The following is a 17130-nucleotide window of genomic DNA, read 5'->3' as shown; positions in this document are numbered from 1 at the left end:
GAAGACCAGTGAGCCTGCCTGTCCCCCACCCAGCCTGGAGTCGAGGACTGCCACCCCCAGCCCAGCCCACCGGTGTGGCCCTGGGGCGTCCCCCTCCACCAGCAGCAGGACTGGAGCCCCAGAGGGAACCAGCTGCCCCCTGGGTGTGTCCAACACTGGAAGGTCCTCCCACCCTGCGCAGCCTGAGAGTATGTCCTCATCCATTCCCTCTGGCCACAGCCAGAAAAAGCAAGGGGTGGCTGGGAGAATCTGGAACTTTATACTCCAACATCTTTGTTGTAAGCTGCCCAGCAAGAGGCATCATAATAAAGTGAGCCCATCTGAACCCCATGGGTGACCGAGGCAGGAAGGTCAGGCCACCGCGCTCCCTGGGACCCAGTCCAGTGGAAGATGAATGTGTTCTCTGCACGGCCTTCAAAAGCATCGTATCCAAGACCCTGGCCAGCTCAGAGGATGGTCCGGAGCAGCCCGGGCGACTTAAAGAGAGGCCACCGTGGCTGCAGGTCCGCCCCTCAACCCCCACCTGGGTGAAATTTCAGAGACTGGACTGTCATTCCTGGGGCACGTCTCCCCTCCCCCACTCTTTTGTCTTCCGTGTTGGTGGGGGAGGGGGATAGTTCTTGTTCCAAGAACTCCTTGGTTCTTCCAGTTCCAGTTAATAAACTTGATGCTCCAGAAAGATGTATCACACTCTGCTTTGCACTGTCCCTGCACAGAACTGGGGCTGGTTCCCTGGTTCAATAAGCCCTTGAACACATGGGTGACTGGAGCAGGGTCTTCTTCCCTGAGGCCTCTCTCTGGGGGCACATGCTCTAGGAGGCATCACCTGCACAGTCCCATTGGCTCTCGTGCGCTTACAGGTCACTTGCCGACTGTGGAATCCTTCACCGCAAGACAGAGCACTCTGACCACGTGCCCGTGAACCACCTGGTCTTTTGTCGCAGAAACTCCTATATATCGTGGCTCCCCAATCCGCTCCTTGCCACTTCAGAACAGTTTCTCGGCATTATCTGTGATGCTATGTCCCAAGCTTGAAGTCCTCAGAATGTCCAAAGCCCCACCCATCTATTGCACTTGTAAATACCATATTTCCCTGGTCTGGAGAGAAGTAAAGGTGAGAATCATCTGTGTCCTCCAAGCCAGTGCTCCAGTCATACACTTGCTCTCCTTGCTCAGAATTTGGATTCACTTGGGATTCAGTCTCTCTCTCTGCTCTTTCTTCTAGCACTTTAGAAGTAAAAAGAGTTCCTGTGAGTGCATTAATCTGTTCTAAAATATTCTTGAGGTGAGACTAGGCCTCTGTGGGGTGAATTTCAGTTCCACTCTCAAGAGATCTATCGTATTAATCACTAAAACTGGACCGATGTTTTTGAGCCAGGCTTGTCGCAGAACTGCCTGTGTCTTTTGCATAATGTAGTGAAATGGCACTGGATTTCATACTGATCCCTCGGACCTGTTCATCCTCTCTGCTGTCCATGTACCTTAACGTGCCTGCCAGGCGACTGGAGATGATGCCATTGCTAGATATAAGACAGTCAGCCAGAGTAGTTTTTCCATGGTCAACATGAGCCAAAACAATCACTACTTAGCTGTGTTCCTCCCACAGCACCCTTTTAAAGGAAATAAGACTTGCAGCTTAGCAAGCATCACTCTCATCTGCCCAGAGCAGCACTCCACTGACACATGCGGAGACGCACCCCCTTAATTACTGAAAATAAGCCATTTAGAAAGGATTCTTACCATGGTCAATATGAGCCAAAACACAGATATTCCTGATGTTAGCCGTGTTTTTCTGGAGTTGAATCATCTTATCCAAACTATTGAGCACCATGGTCACTTATTTCCTGTGACACGACTGTACTTGCGGAGTCTACTCATCCTTCCGGATCGGCCGTTTGCGATGAATCACAAAGCTCGTGGGGGTTGGGTGCACAGTGACACCTGGAACTCTGCCCCGTCCTCTGTACTCGGGCATTATTTCTCCAGGTCAGTGATTACATACTGGAAGGGTCTTATGCAGGAGGGAGAGAAGATGCCGAGATCTCTCTCTTCCCCTGCTTGATCTTTTTCCAAGCCTCTCCTATCACTCCCGCTTGCTTTCACTGGAGGTGAAACACCCAGCTTCCCGACTAAATTTTGGGGTCACATGCAGGTGCAGTGAACGTCTTCCATTCCTTTCCACACGGCTGCTGCCGACCAGCCAGCCCGGCTCGGACCCCAGCGTGCGGCCACACCACGCGCGTCGCAGGAGCCCAGACCTCTGCGTCCACCATACGCCGGCGCGCCGGGGGCGGGGCTGAGGACGCACGACCTTTGACCCGTCCCCAAAAGTTTTAACTTTTAAGCTATGTAAATTTTTAATATTCTAAAAATTGTAATATTCTAAAATTAAATAAATTAAATAAAAAGAAAAATAAAACCTTAACACTGAATACGAAGTGTATATCTTACTGTATACTAGATAACATAGCCATAGTAATAAATTAATTCAAATAAGTTTTAAATACACTAAAATAATAAATACAACACTAAGACATCCTTAATAGAATATATCTTAAGATTTAAAAAGTTGCAAAGGTATCTTGAACTTTACTTAATAGGCTTATTGTTGGCAGTGTTATTGATTATTGTGTTTCTGAAATGAAACTGTTCACTGTATGATAGTACAGGCAAGTAAATAAATTGATATGGAAAACCAAGGTTTTCACCGTGGGATACGGGAAAAATATATATGAAATGATGGAATTAAGGTTTTGGGTTTTTTTTTTTTTTAACATCTTTATTGGAGTATAATTGCTTTACAATGGTTGTGTTAGTTTCTGCTTTATAACAAAGTGAATCAGTTATACATATACATATGTCCCCATATCTCTTCCCTCTTGCGTCTCCCTCCCTTGGGTTGTTTTTTATTTGAATTGAGGAATCATGACTTCATCATTTCATTTTTTTTCTAGCTCTGTCTATAATGAGGCCCAGAAGCAACGATACTCCAGTAGTAATGAGCACACCTCACACTCAGTTCTTTGTTTCTAAATACCATTTCCCACTCTTAAGAAACCAGGGCTTCCTACAGACATAGCTAGCTGGCTCCAGGTCTTAGGCAGGGAAAGTAAAATGTGACATCGAGGCACTCTGTGTCAGATAGTAAGGAAGTGCTCAAAGATTAAGGGAGCTACATCTAAAGGACAAAGAAGCAGTGAATTTAAAAAATACGTATAAGTTCGGAGTAATAACTCAAGAAAGGAGGGGAGAATCTCTTCTTTAAGAGGAATGTCAGCAAATAAAGAAAAAAAAAGTAAGTGGAAGAAATAATAGAATAAAAGTCACAGTTTTGCCACCTTCAGTGTATTAATTGATTAAGGCAAGTATCATCAATAGATGCTAAAACCACTGGATGAAAGACTGTTGGGAAGCAGGACATTCACAAAATCTCAAATAATCAGATTACGAATTTTAAGGGGAAAGTAACCTTAACCATGAAAAGAGCTGGGGTCATCATGCCAACCAAGCGACCAAACTTCATACCATCAGCAGTGGGACAAGCTGACATTAGGTACATCCCCACTGCCCGCAACTACCCATCTGTTCTGTCTCTCTGCGTTTGGTTTTTACACATTCCACGTGTGAGATCATACAGTATTTGTCTTTCTCGGTCTGACTTATTTCACTTAGCGTAAGGCCCTAGTCAAGATCTGCCCATGTTGTTGCAAATGGCAGGATTTCCTTCTTTTTTATGGCTCAATAATATTCATATATATTACATATATTTGCACACCACAACTTTAAAAAAAATATTTATTTAGGCTGTGCGGGGTCTTAGTTGCAGCACACGGAATCTTTGTTGTGCATGCGGACTCCTTAGTTGCGGCATGCATGCGGGATCTCGTTCCCTGACGAGGGATCAAACCTGGGCCCCCTACACTGGGAACACAGAGTCTTACCCAGTGGACCACCATTCATCTGTCAATAGACACTGAGGTTGTTTCCATGTCTTGGCTATTATGAATAGTACTGTGATGAACACGGGGTACAGATATCCCTTCAACATAATGATTTCGTTTCCTTTGGATATGTACCCAGAAGTGGAGTTGCTGGACCATATGCTTTTAAGGATATATATTTTTGGATTCTTTGCATATTTATATCTTAAAACTGTCATGTTGCTTTAATACCTGATTTTTGAATTTTTTGCTTACTATATTGTATTTTCCTACATCATTAAATATTTTTCTAAAACATGATTTTTAATGCTTGCAGAGTATTTCACTATATGCGTGAATCACAATTCATTTAGTTTCCTATTGTGGGTGGTTTTCCTCCATCAGTAACACTGAATGAGCATCCTTAAAAATGGTGCTTTTGTTATTTTTTGATTTGGTCTCAGAGTTGTTTTTTTAAACAGAGTAGTTTTCCTATTTACATTGCCCTTCTCTCCTCCTTCCTCCATAATGCATATGTCTTACTCACTTCAGTCATTAACATTCAAGATTTCTGGTTTTTCGACTTCCTTGCTGTCACTTTAGGTTATATGGACTGCATTTTCTTTCATCTTTTTTTTTTCCTAGTGATTTGTAAGCTACATACACTTAAGTAGATGTAAGAAAACTGGGCAAATTAACTTCTCTTAATGTCAGTTTTTCATTGAAATGTGAATAGCATGTGTCTTAAAGGACTGCTGGGAGATTCAAGACAAGCATTTGAGTGCTTAGCATAGTATCTGGCACAAAGTTACATGCTTAATAAATGGCAAATATTTTATTTTAGTAGTGGTTATCTAAAAGTTTAAAAGAAACATTATTTTTTCTTTCTTGTTAAAAATTTTAAGAACAAAGCAGGGGCTTCCCTGGGGGCACACACTGCCTGCCAATGCAGGGGACATGGGTTTGAGCCCTGATCCGGGAAGATCCCACATGCCGCAGAGCAACTAAGCCTGTGCACCACAACTACGGAGCCTGTACTCTAGAGCCCGCCACAACTACTGAAGCCTGTGCGCCTAGAGCCCGTGCTCCGCAACAAGAGGAGCCACCGCAATGAGAAGCCCGCACACTGCAACAAGGAGTAGCCACCGCTCGCCGCAACTAGAGAAAGCCCACTCACAGCAATGAAGACCCAATGCAGCCAAAAATAAATAAATTTATATATAAAAAAAGAACCGGTTTTCATTTATTTCACCCTATATAAGATAAAATATTTAACATACTTTTATTTCCTTTGTCCTCTCCTCCAACTTTGTTTTTGTTGATAAATAAAACTATGATAATAAATACTTTTAAAGCATGACAAATATTTTTATTTCAATAATTCCTATTTATATTTACATGAAGTTTTTTTTTGTTTGTTTTTTTCTTCGCCCGTGTCGTGCAGCATGTGGGATCTTAGTCCCCCAGGCAGGGATCGAACCTGTGCCCCTGCAGTGGAAGTCCAGAGTCTTAACTACTGGACTGCCAGGGAATTTCCTACATGAAGGTTTATGACTATACCAATAATAAGCCATATAAAGAACTAAGTCTAGGGGGCTTCCCTGGTGGCACAGTGGTTAAGAATCCACCTGCCAATGCAGGGGACACAGGTTCAAGCCCTGGTCCGGGAAGATCCCACATGCCATGGAGCAACTAAGCCCGTGCGCCACAACTACTGAGCCTGTGCCCTAGAGCCTGCAAGCCACAACTACTGAGCCCGCGTGCCACAACTACTGAAGTCCTCGTGCCTAGAGCCCATATTCTGAAACGAGAAGCCACTGCAATGAGAAGTCGACGCACCGCAACAAAGAGTAGCTCCCGCTTGCCGCCACTAGAGAAAGCTGGCGCGCAGCAACGAGGACCCAACACAGCCAAAAAAAACAACAAACAAAAAAACAAAACAAAACTAACTCTAAGTAACTTGTTCTGCAGAGCTCTTGATTTCTCAGCCACATACGGACAACCCTCTGTACTGGTCATTTTTTTCTGTTATTACGCCTATACTTTGAATTTTACTTCTATTATTGCAGGTTTCACATTGTTTTCTTGTTTGTTTACCATTCTACCTCATAAGGCTATGAACTCCTAAAAGACAGGACTCCTGTCATATTCTCATCTTTATATTCCCAGTGCTTAGTACTTAGTAGTAGCTAATATTAATATATTGCTTTCCACGTGCCAGGCACTGACTTCAGGGATTTACAGGCATTACACACTTAATCCTTCTCCTAGTATGGGGTGGGTAGCATTAATCTCTCCATTTCACATTCTTTTCACATTCTAGATAATCGAATCACAGGAGATAGCAATAAATGTCTGATGGAATAAGGTTTAAATTATATTTTATTTAGCTTGAGAGGTTAATTATCCTTTTCTTTGCCTATTCTAAATACTATTGGATTTTTATGTGCTTGGAATACTTTAAATAAATTTTCTCAATGATGGATTTTTTGGGGGGAAGACAGGACAAATATAATTGCATGTTTGGATTTACTATTTAGGAACTGAAAGTGTGTTTCTGGTTAAAGACTGGATTGAACACCTGCACCTTTTCTTTTCCTCCTAAAACATCAATAAAATTACCATAAAGGGATATTTGAAAAATGGCATAAATCCACAGGGGTGAGGAGAATGGACCATACCAACAAAATTTTAGAAGCTAGAAAGAAGACAGATGAGTGAGAAGTGACTTATCAGACATGAAAATACTGAAGTCTACACTGGCAGTGGTGAAAGCTGAGACCCAACCAGATTTACACTGCAGAATTCTCCAGTCTCAGGACGTGGGGCACCAGGAATGCAGAAGCAGAAGGTGAAGTGGGGAGTGGAGGCCAAAACAAGGATTGGCTGAGAGTGTATGTAACAAACATTCAGATCTTTAGATTCTCTTCCCGTTTTGAGTAGCTTGACAAGCACCCCAACCCCACTAAGGGAAAAAACTGGAGATTTAATCTTTGAAGAGGGTAAAACACAGGCACAGATAGAGGTAGTGACATCATCCTGAAAACAGGAAGACTGTGTGAATATAGGCAGATCCCCAAGCCTTCTTTCCACACTCAGCTCCTGTAATGCTGGCAGCAAGGCCTTTATCCAACATGAAGATTAGAAGTCTTTTCTGGGCATTTTACCAGCTCAGGAAGAAAGACTCTAAGATTCCAATGTTGGAGGTTCCCCAACGAAACAATTCATCTAGAGGACCCTACAGTGAGGCTCACAACCTACAGAAGCCCTCCTCACATTTTCAGAGCTCCAAAATAGCTCTGAGGTCTCCCTTAGAAGATATCAGTAAATACCACATCACTATGCATCTGAAGAAAGCCTTTCACACTGAGGAGAGAAAATAAAAACAAACTAGTTTGTAGGCCACAAATCATGAGGAAGAAAATTCCCAAAAAAACCCCCACAAACCTCCCCTCGATAGCCCCAAGAAAAACAGCCCCACAAAAAACTGTAATGTCCTCAGAGAGATAAGAAGTTGCAACTATGAAACAGGAAAGGATAGTATGAAAGGAGCATTTAGGGGTAAAAAGAGCTCCTGAAAGTTAAAAACATGAGAAGAGGAATGAGAAAATAGGATTAGGAGATAAAGCTGATAAAAACCTCCCAGAAAGTACAGCAAACAGGCAAAAAGGTAGAAAATAGGAGAAAAAAAAGTTAAAGGACAAGTCTAAGAGTTCTAACAAAATAATAGGGGTTTTAGTAAATGAAACAGAACAAAACAGGTGAGAGAAGATATCAACGAGCAACTGTATTTTTCTGCCCAACAAAGCCATACCATCAAAGGTAATTCTGTGTGCCTCTCTTCCTCAAGACCTTGATAAGCCTACCTAATGATCCAAATGTATTTTCAAGTTTGGTTTTTATTTAAAAAAATTAAAAACATTTTTTTGGCTGTGCCATGCGTCATGTGGGATCCTAGTCCCCGACCAGGGATTGAACCTGTGTCCCCTGCACTGGCAGTGAAGAGTGTTTACCGCTGGACTGCCAAGGAAGTCCCTCAAATTTGGTTTTTAGGTTCTGGAAGTCATAAAAAGTACACAAATAAGCTTAAATTATATGCATTAAGCTTAACTCACAGGACCATATTACTAGTAAGCAACAATAAAGCTTCACTAAAAAGATGTGTAATTATCATTAGCAACTAAAGGCTCAGTATTTTCACAGGCTAACTCTAACAAACATTTAAAAGTCAGATAATTTCACTACAATCTACCCCAGAGCATAGAAAAAGAAGGAAAATTTATGACTCCCAAATCTGATAAAGGCTGCACAAAAAAACTACCACCCAATCTCACTAATGAATATTGTTATAAAAATATTAACTAAAATATTAACAAACAAAATTCAAAAGCAAATTTAAAAATAATAACATCATGACCAAATAAAGTTTATTCAAGAAATGCAAGGGTGTTTCAATATTATAAGATCCCTGAAAATAATAATAAAGCTATGGAGAAAGCTGGTAAGATCATCTCCCTAGACACTGCAAAGACATTTGACAAAATTCAGCTCTTAAATAACAGCATGTAAGAAAACTGAGGGCTTCCCTGGTGGTGTAGTAGTTAAGAATCCGCCTGCCAATGCAGGGGACATGGGTTTGAGCCCTGGTCTGGGAAGATCCCACATGCCGCAGATCAACTAAGCCCTTGTGCCACAACTACTGAGCCCACGTGCCACAACTACTGAAGCCTGCGCGCCTAGAGCCTGTGCTCCACAGCAAGAGAAGCCACCGCGATGAGGAGCCCACACACCACAACGAAGAGTAGCCCCCGCTCACCACAACTAGAGAAAGCCCGTGCGCAGCAACGAAGACCCAATGCAGCCAAAAATAAAATAAAAATATCTATTAAAAAAAATTGAAATGACTATAACTTAGAAGAGTTTCTCCTTTGCCAAAAAAAATCAAATCCTTTAATATTAAATATTGACATGTAAAGTCTTTAAACAATCTGCTAAAAATGTAATAAATACAAGGTACAAAAACATGAGACACTAGTGTAATGGGAGCAATTATTTTTGAGAGGCATTAAGAACTGACATTAAGAACTATTAGGCTTTTGTCGTTTCTAAGTGTATGCTTTATATATTGCAAACAATTACGATTTTATAGTTGCTCCAAGGGCAAATATTAAAGAGATGTTAAGAAATCATCTCATCTGATTTAACCTGCTGCAACCTGTTAATGAAAGTATTTGATGTTATATGAAAATGATTCCAGGAAGTATATTTCCAGCAACTATAAAAATATGTGAAGATAATCTACAGAATGGGAAAAAATTTTGCAAACCATGTCTCTGATAAGGAGTTAAGATCCAAAATATATAAAGAACTCATACAACTCAATAGCAAAAAAACCCCCAATTTAAAAAATGAACACAGACCTGGACATTTTTCCGACGAAGATACATGAAAGACCAACAGGGACATGAAAAGATGCTCAACATTACTAGCCACCAGGCAAATGCAAATTACTGGGTTGGGCAAAAAGTTCGTTAGTTTTTTCCATAAGATAGCACTAGTAGCACTTAGTTGTCTTTAACTTAATTCAAAACAATTTTGTTAGACTCTATTGTGATAGCTGTCATATCAGCATGCCTTAAGAAAAAACTTATCAAAATTGGTGAATTTTTGTGTAGCCATTTTAACATTGAAGATGGAAGAAAAAAGCAACATTTTCAGCATATTACGCTTTACCATTTCAAGAAAGGTAAAAATGCAACTGAAATGCAAATAAAGATTTGTGCGGTGTATGGAGAAGGTCCCGTGACTGATCGAATGTGTCAAAAGTGGCTTGCGAAGTTTCGTGCTGGAGATTTCTCACTGGACGATGCTCCACAGTCGGGTAGACCAGTTGAAGTTGATAGCGATCAAATAGAGACATTAATTGAGAACAATCAACATTATACCACGCAGGAGATAGCTGACATACTCAAAATATCCAAATCAATCATTGAAAATCATTTGCACCAGCTTGGTTATGTTCATCGCTTTGATGTTTGGGTTCCACATACATTATGCGAAAAAAATTTCTTGACCGTATTTCTGCACACGATTCTCTACTGAAACGTAACGAAAACGTTCTGTTTTTAAAAAATTGTGACGGGCGATGAAAAGTGGATACTGTACAATAATGTGGAATGGAAGAGATCGTGGGGCAAGTGAAATTAACCACCACCAATCACACCAAAGGCAGGTCTTCATCCAAAGAAGGTGATGTTGTGAATGTGGTGGGATTGGAAAGGAGTCCTCTGTTATGAGCTCCTTCTGAAAAACCAAACGATTAATTCCAACAAGTACTGCTCCCCATTAGACCAACTGAAAGCAGCACTCGATGAAAAGCATCCGGAATTAGTCAACAGAAAACGCATAATCTTCCATCAGGATAACGCAAGACTGCATGTTTCTTTGATGACCAGGCAAAAACTGTTACAGATTGGCTGGGAAGTTACGATTCATCTGCTGTATTCACCAGACATTGCACCTTCAGATTTCCATTTATTTCAGTCTTTATAAAATTCTCTTAATGGAAAAAATTTCAATTCCCTGGAAGACTATAAACGGCACCTGGTACAGATCTTTGCTCAAAAAAATAAAAAGTTTTGGGAAGACGGAATTACGAAGTTGCCTGAAAAGTGGCAGAAGGTAGTGGAACAAAATGGTGAATACGTTGTTCAATAAAGTTCTTGGTGAGGGGAGAAGGAACTGGAGAAAAGTAGTCAAAAGGTACAAATTTCCAATTATAATGTAAGTACCAGACATATAATGTACAACACGATGACTATAATTAACACTGCTGTATGATATGTAAAAAAGTTAAGAGAATAAATCCTAAGAGTTCTCATCACAAGGAGAAAATTGTTTTTTTTTTCTTCTTTCTTTTTATTGTATCTATATGAGATGACAGATATTAGCTGACTCATATTACATGGAAAAAAATATGTAGGTGTGGTGTGTGTATCCTATCTTACAGCCAATCCTATGAACAATCATACATAGAATGCATTTATGGGCAGAAACCAATCTTTTTTTTTTTTTTAATCTACAAAAACTCATTTGGAGAACCATTCTTTTTCAGGGTCTGCAAATTGCCTTATCCGTCAATGTGCCTGCAACACCTCCTTTATTATTCCCTCCCACTCTCCACGCCAGAGCTGTTATGGCTTTCTTTGATATTTTCCAGGCTGAAGGCAATAAGATTTCTTAAATCAGGGTATCAGAAATTCCAGTTCTTCAGTCACCTGCGTGGCTAATGCTTTAACCTGCATAAAAACTGTGTTAAAATTCTCTTCACGTAGGCAGGAGGGGAAAAGGAAATGACATCAGAGGTGCTTTAGGAAAGATCCGAGGAACTGCAGCGGTGGCCTTCCCATGCATCAGGTAGAGCACTGATCTAGTTCTGCCACTTCTGTGACAGACAGACTTTGTAACGATGGCTGTCTTAGAAAATTTAGAACAGTCAACAAAAGCTGTTGGACTGATTTTTCGCTGAGAAATTAAACTTAGTTCACTAGAAAATTCCTAAAAGTTACGTCCAGAATCAAATCCTTACTGAAAAACCTTGCTAACTTTCTACTATTTACTAAAGGGTTCTTGGTGGATATTATCTCTCTGTTGTATTTTTTTTTTTTTTTTTTTTTCAAAATTGGCAAGCAGAAAAGATCAACTGGTCATCAAATACTTGGAGACTTAGTAAATTTTAACCTTCTTCTTATAGAACTTTTGCTTAACAATGAGTCTTCTTGTTAATATTTAAAATAATTGGGTTTTACTGACGATAAAAATGGAAATTGGAAGCCACGGTCATCAGTAAATTAAATGTTTTATTCAGATTTTAGCATAATTAGAATTCATATTTTGGGAAAATATTATTTACAAAGTCTTCTTTAAAAAGTGAGTTTACTTTTTTGATTCTCTGTATTAGTTTTCCTCCCAAATCTTAAAATAGATAGGTTCTCATACTTTATCTTAATCAGAATGCAGTAAAACAAAACTTAAATAGAATTCAGATAATATGGAGCTCCTTGGAATCAATTCACTCCATGAATCTGAGACAGTATTCCACTGAGAGGGGGTGGTGACGGGAAGCAAGGTGTGGGAGGCTTTGGGGCACTGATACTGCTTCCTACTTTTTTTTAGGTTAAAAAAAATCTTTTTTTTCTTTAATTGAGGTAACATTGATTTATAACGTTACATATGTTTCATGTGTACAACATTATATTTCTACTTCAATATACCCTACAGTATGCTCACCACCAACAATTTATTTTCCATCGTCATGGTACGGTTGATCCCCTTTACCCATTTCACGCCCCCACTTCCCCTCTGGTAACCACTACTCTGTTCTATCTACACCATATTTTTGTTTCTTGATCTGCGTGCTGCTCATAGGGTTTGTTCAGTTTGTAACAACTCACCGTTGCACACGGATGATAGGTATGCTTTTCTGTTTGAATACTCCAATAAAAAGCTTAAAGTATGTGGTCTGTTCATGGCAGATGGGTGGCAGTAACTTCTAAGGACTGAATATTCTTAATCTGCAATCAGGTATAGATCTAATATCCATAATTCTGTGATAACGAATAAACCAGTACTGTGATACCCACGACTTTGAGACAGAAGACTCAAGGAACCACCTACTGTCTCGACCCCTTTCATTTTCACTAGGGCTGGTGTGTGATGGGCAAAATTCTGTATTGTCCAAGAATACCAAATACTTTTTGAAGTAGCAGCTATATGATGTTTGTTTTCCTTTGGTACCATGAGCAAATTATACGAGATACTATCATATTTTCAACAAGAGCATTCAAAGAACATTCCCAGAAATTAGTTGGTTTACAAATTAAATTCTGTCCATCACTGCACACTGAAAAAAAAAGGGAATGCTGGTTTGAAAGGTGGCATGGATACCCATGACTTCATTTTCTCTTTCTCATTCTTCTTTTCATTTATTCGCCTCTTTGGAGCTAGTAAATTTACTATGTGTAGGATAAACACCCATTACCTCCTAAGTGCCAGGGACTGAGGGTCTAAAGATGAATCTGGGACCTGCCTGTGTCAGCGTGGCTAGCTTGTCATCAAACCTATTCCCTCTTTTTCCTGGGCACGAAGTTAAGCTCTATTTCCCTGTCTCTGCACAGTCAGGAGTGGAGCTTGACTGAATTTATAGCCAATGCAAGAGATGGCCGGGTCTGTGAAAACCTTCCAGGTAAGACCCCTTTCATGCTCTTTCTCCACCTGCTGGGTTGATGGAGGTGAGCACGGAGACCTCGGAAGCCAAGGAGTGAGGCTAATGGAATCACAAGATGCACGGAGCCTGAAACCTCACTTACAGGAGGGTCACTCACTAGTCAGCACCCCGTTTTGGACTTTATGTGACTGACAAGTAAACTGCTTTCAAGTTTGAGCCATTATGCACTTCTGGGTTGGTTGACCATAGTGACTAGAATTAACTAATATTGTGAAGATAAGGAGTTGATTACCTTTTCAGGTACTTACATACAAAAAAACTTACAATACAATTTAATACAAAATAATAAAGGTTATAGGAAAGTTAGTGGAGGGAATAGTGAATTATGCCTGGAAAGGGTTCTTGAAGTAAGTAACATGTGGATTAGGTCTGAAGCATGAACAGATAAGAGTCAGGGAGACGAGTTACAGGGAAGGGGCAATGCCTAGTACAGGGGAAGGCACGAGCAAAGGCACGGCCACACAGAATGTCCTTGCTAACTATGCCTGTGAGGGGAGGGATGGGAGCGAAGACCAGAGAAGTCTGGGGCCAGACTGTGACACGGTCAGGAGAACAAACATTACCTTGTGTGCAGTGAGGGTTGTTCCAGGTTTCAACTGACACAGGGAATGAAGGTCAGATTGGAAAGGGGGGAGCCTGCAGACAGGAAGACTGAGCAAGAAGTAGTGGTCGTGGACATGGAGAAAGAGAGGCGACATTGCCAAATATTTCTGAGGTTAAGAAGTAACCTGATTAGGTGGGGAGGGCCGCGGGGAGGGATGCAGGGGAGTATGCAGGTGAAGAGGAGTCAGCTTCTATCTTAGAAGGAAAAAAAAATCTTAAGTACTGAGAGAGTAGATGTTCTGAAGTCAAAAAACAAGTACAGATTGTGGGGGAGAGAGAACCAGAATTAGTTCAGCTTCAAAGTTGACGAGTTTGAAACACCCTTTTGAATCCCTCAGATAGGTCACAGGGGATTATGGGTCTGGCCGGCAATGTGTTTACTTTAGGGATGGGTCACCTTTTGGAAGTGAGAGCACGAGAGAACCCTGAATTTAACTGATGGGTAGAAATCCCTAAATCACCCTAGCAGGAAATGTTAATCTATTTTTTAAAATTTAAATTTTATTTATTAAAAGAAGGTAATCAACTAATTCAAACAAATAATTTTAAAAAGGCAGATAGAGTGAAAACTCCTCTTTTCCCCTGTTTCTCAAGCAACCCAATTTCTCTTCCCAGAGAAACCAATGTTAGCAGATCTTCTGGATCTGCTGAGGTATTTTCCTGAGGTATTTTCACTCAGACAAGCAAATATGTCTTGTCTTTTTACAACACATATACACAGACCCCTCGCCCCCCAGCCCCGCCTTCCCCGTCTCAAGGACATTCACGTACCTTAGCGTGGCGCCTTCAGTCTTAATCACATCTCCATCTTTCACATAAACATACTGTTGCTCTCCATCTCCTACAGTTTCTTTTCTCTCGGGATTCCGTGGGAGTTTTTTAATGCAGTATGTACTGTCTAGTCACAAAACACGTAAAATATATTAAGTCACACTTTAAATGATAATTTAGCCTTTTACGAGATCAACTTCCATAGAGCGAACACTTGAGATTGGCTGCAAAAAATCTTAATGGTAAGAGGCAACAGAAAATGGGATGATTGTAGCAGCATTATCTCTGGGACGCTAACTATTTCCTCCACCTTAACAAAAGAGTTTTTTATTCTCTCATGTCCTTCCAGGTCTACATAAAAACCTTTGTGTTTTTCTAGTCACTCCTCTTTTATATAAAAATTTGGAAGTAGCACTTCACAGTCTCAGCTAGGTTTGAGATCAAGATGGGTGTTGAATACTGTATAGCACTGGGAACTTACTCAATACTCTGTAATAACCTATATAGGAAAAGAATCTGAAAAAGAATAGATACATGTATATCTATACATGAATTACTTTGCTGTACACTTGAAACTAATACAACATTGTAAATCAACTAGACTCCAATAAAAAATAAAGATTAAAAAAAAAAAAAAAGATGGGTGTTGAAGAGGCAGTAATACCAAAACTGGGAACTTTTCCCTATCTAGGTGCCTAACATAGAATGAAAGCGGTTATGGCATCATGGCAGTACTTAATAATAAAAGGATAATAGTATAAAGTTCTTTCTGTGAAAGCTGAAAGGAAGCCCGAAACCCGGGGCTAAGATATGAAACCATTAAAATAAATGTAACCCATAGTACCCTCACTGACACAAAGAAAATCAATTACTTAACCAATCAATAGCTGAGTGGCAATCATCTAACCAGTATACCAAGTACAGTGAATACAAGCACCATGACACCAAACTGCTTAAAAACTGTCGTAGTTGGGGGAAATAAAACACAAACAGGCAATAATTAGAGAACTATACTCAGTCCCATTTAAGGGATACTAAATGGACAATTCAGCTAATAAAAGCAGCAGGTGTTTAGAGAAAGGAGAAACAATTAGAAAGGGATTCATAGATATGATAGAACTTGAGGTGTGACTTACAGGATGAGTAGGATGGCAAAAGGTTCAGAGAAAGACCTGTAGGTAAGGGAAACAGCGTTAGTAAAGGCACAGAAAGGAGGATGAGCGTGGCATATGTGCCAAACAATGCTACCAACTTGCCTAAAGCAAAACCCTGGCTGGAAAGAGTGGGACAGTAAGGTGAGCTCAGATCATGGAGGGCCTTAAAATGCCTTTCAGAGAACAGGGGGATTTAAACTTTACAGCATGTGGCTACCATACACACTTTAGTAAGAAACTGAAATAGTGTTAAGAGGTGGATTAGTATGGCAGCTGTAGGTGGGGACACTGGAGAGGGAGAGATCAGAAAGACCAGGACGGGGTGACTGCAATAACCCTGCTGGAAGGTACGGAGCATCAGGGCTACAGTGCTATCAATGGAAATGCGGAGGGAGAAAAAGACATGCAAAGGAAAACTGACAAGGCATAGAAATCTGGCTAGTAGGAAGGATAAAGGATAGAAATATCGCAAATATAATAAAAATAAAACAACAGTAACTAGACCTTCCCTCTCCAGGGCCAAATTCCATTGCTTTGTATCTTGAGAGGCTGAAGCAAAAAATAATATGCTATTCTGGGAACTGACGTTACACAGTAAGGCTGTCTTCATTTTAGAGTGAGATAGCAAGGTTTTTTGGTTTGTTTTTATTTGTAATCTGCATAATTTTGTTTTTCAGTAAAGAAGTGGAGATACTACATCTCTAGCTGTGAGGCAGATGATCCTTCCAAAAAACTCACAACTATCTCAAAATTACAAAACAAATGTCACACTATAAAATAACTCCGTGCCAGTTTTAAAAATTATGTGCAAATTTGAAAACACATATCCTATTCACAATAGCAATCTACACAGGCAAGATGGAGAAGGGCATGCTGAAATCAATCATATGATAGTAATTATTGTTTTAAATAAAGCTTATTGAGATGTAATTCACATACTATAAAATTCACCCTTTTGAAATGTACAATTCATTGTTGTTGTTGCTTTTTTTTTAGTGTATTCAAAGAATTGTACAACCATAACCACTATAAAAGTTTAGAACATTCTGAAACCCTATACCCAATGGTACTCATTTCCTATTCTCTCCTTCACCCAGCCCTTGGCAACCACTTATCTACTTTGTCTCTATCATGTAATTATTTTAACAGGAGGAAACCCTCAGTCATTTGTTAAGGTTTATGGATTATAATATCATTGCCAATGCTAATTATTTAAGCTGATACAAATATGTGATATTGCTCATGTATAATATTTTCTAACATTCTAATTGAATAGCAAGAAGCAAACATTTGACTCCTAGGATTTGGATGTTAAATACATGGCAAAAGGGCTTCCCTGGTGGCGCAGAGGTTGAGAGTCCGCCTGCCGATGCAGGGGACACGGGTTCGTGCCCCG

At 40.2% G+C, this 17130-nt stretch overlaps 1 protein-coding gene across 1 annotated transcript in view; it reads right to left on the bottom strand.

The window, feature by feature from the left end:
- The window catches only part of LACTB2 (lactamase beta 2), a 37815-nt gene that overhangs the window by 11270 nt on the left and 9415 nt on the right, over positions 1–17130 (bottom strand). The window contains exon 3 of the mRNA XM_007128945.4: positions 14581–14707. Coding sequence (XP_007129007.1) covers positions 14581–14707 — 127 coding nt within the window. The remainder of the gene's footprint in view (positions 1–14580; positions 14708–17130) is intronic.

Source organism: Physeter macrocephalus, chromosome 15 (genome assembly GCF_002837175.3).
Source record: "Physeter macrocephalus isolate SW-GA chromosome 15, ASM283717v5, whole genome shotgun sequence".
NCBI classification, from domain to species: Eukaryota; Metazoa; Chordata; class Mammalia; order Artiodactyla; family Physeteridae; genus Physeter; species Physeter macrocephalus.
The sequence above is the reverse complement of the archived record's forward strand: the minus strand, read 5'-3'. Positions and strand labels throughout refer to the sequence as shown.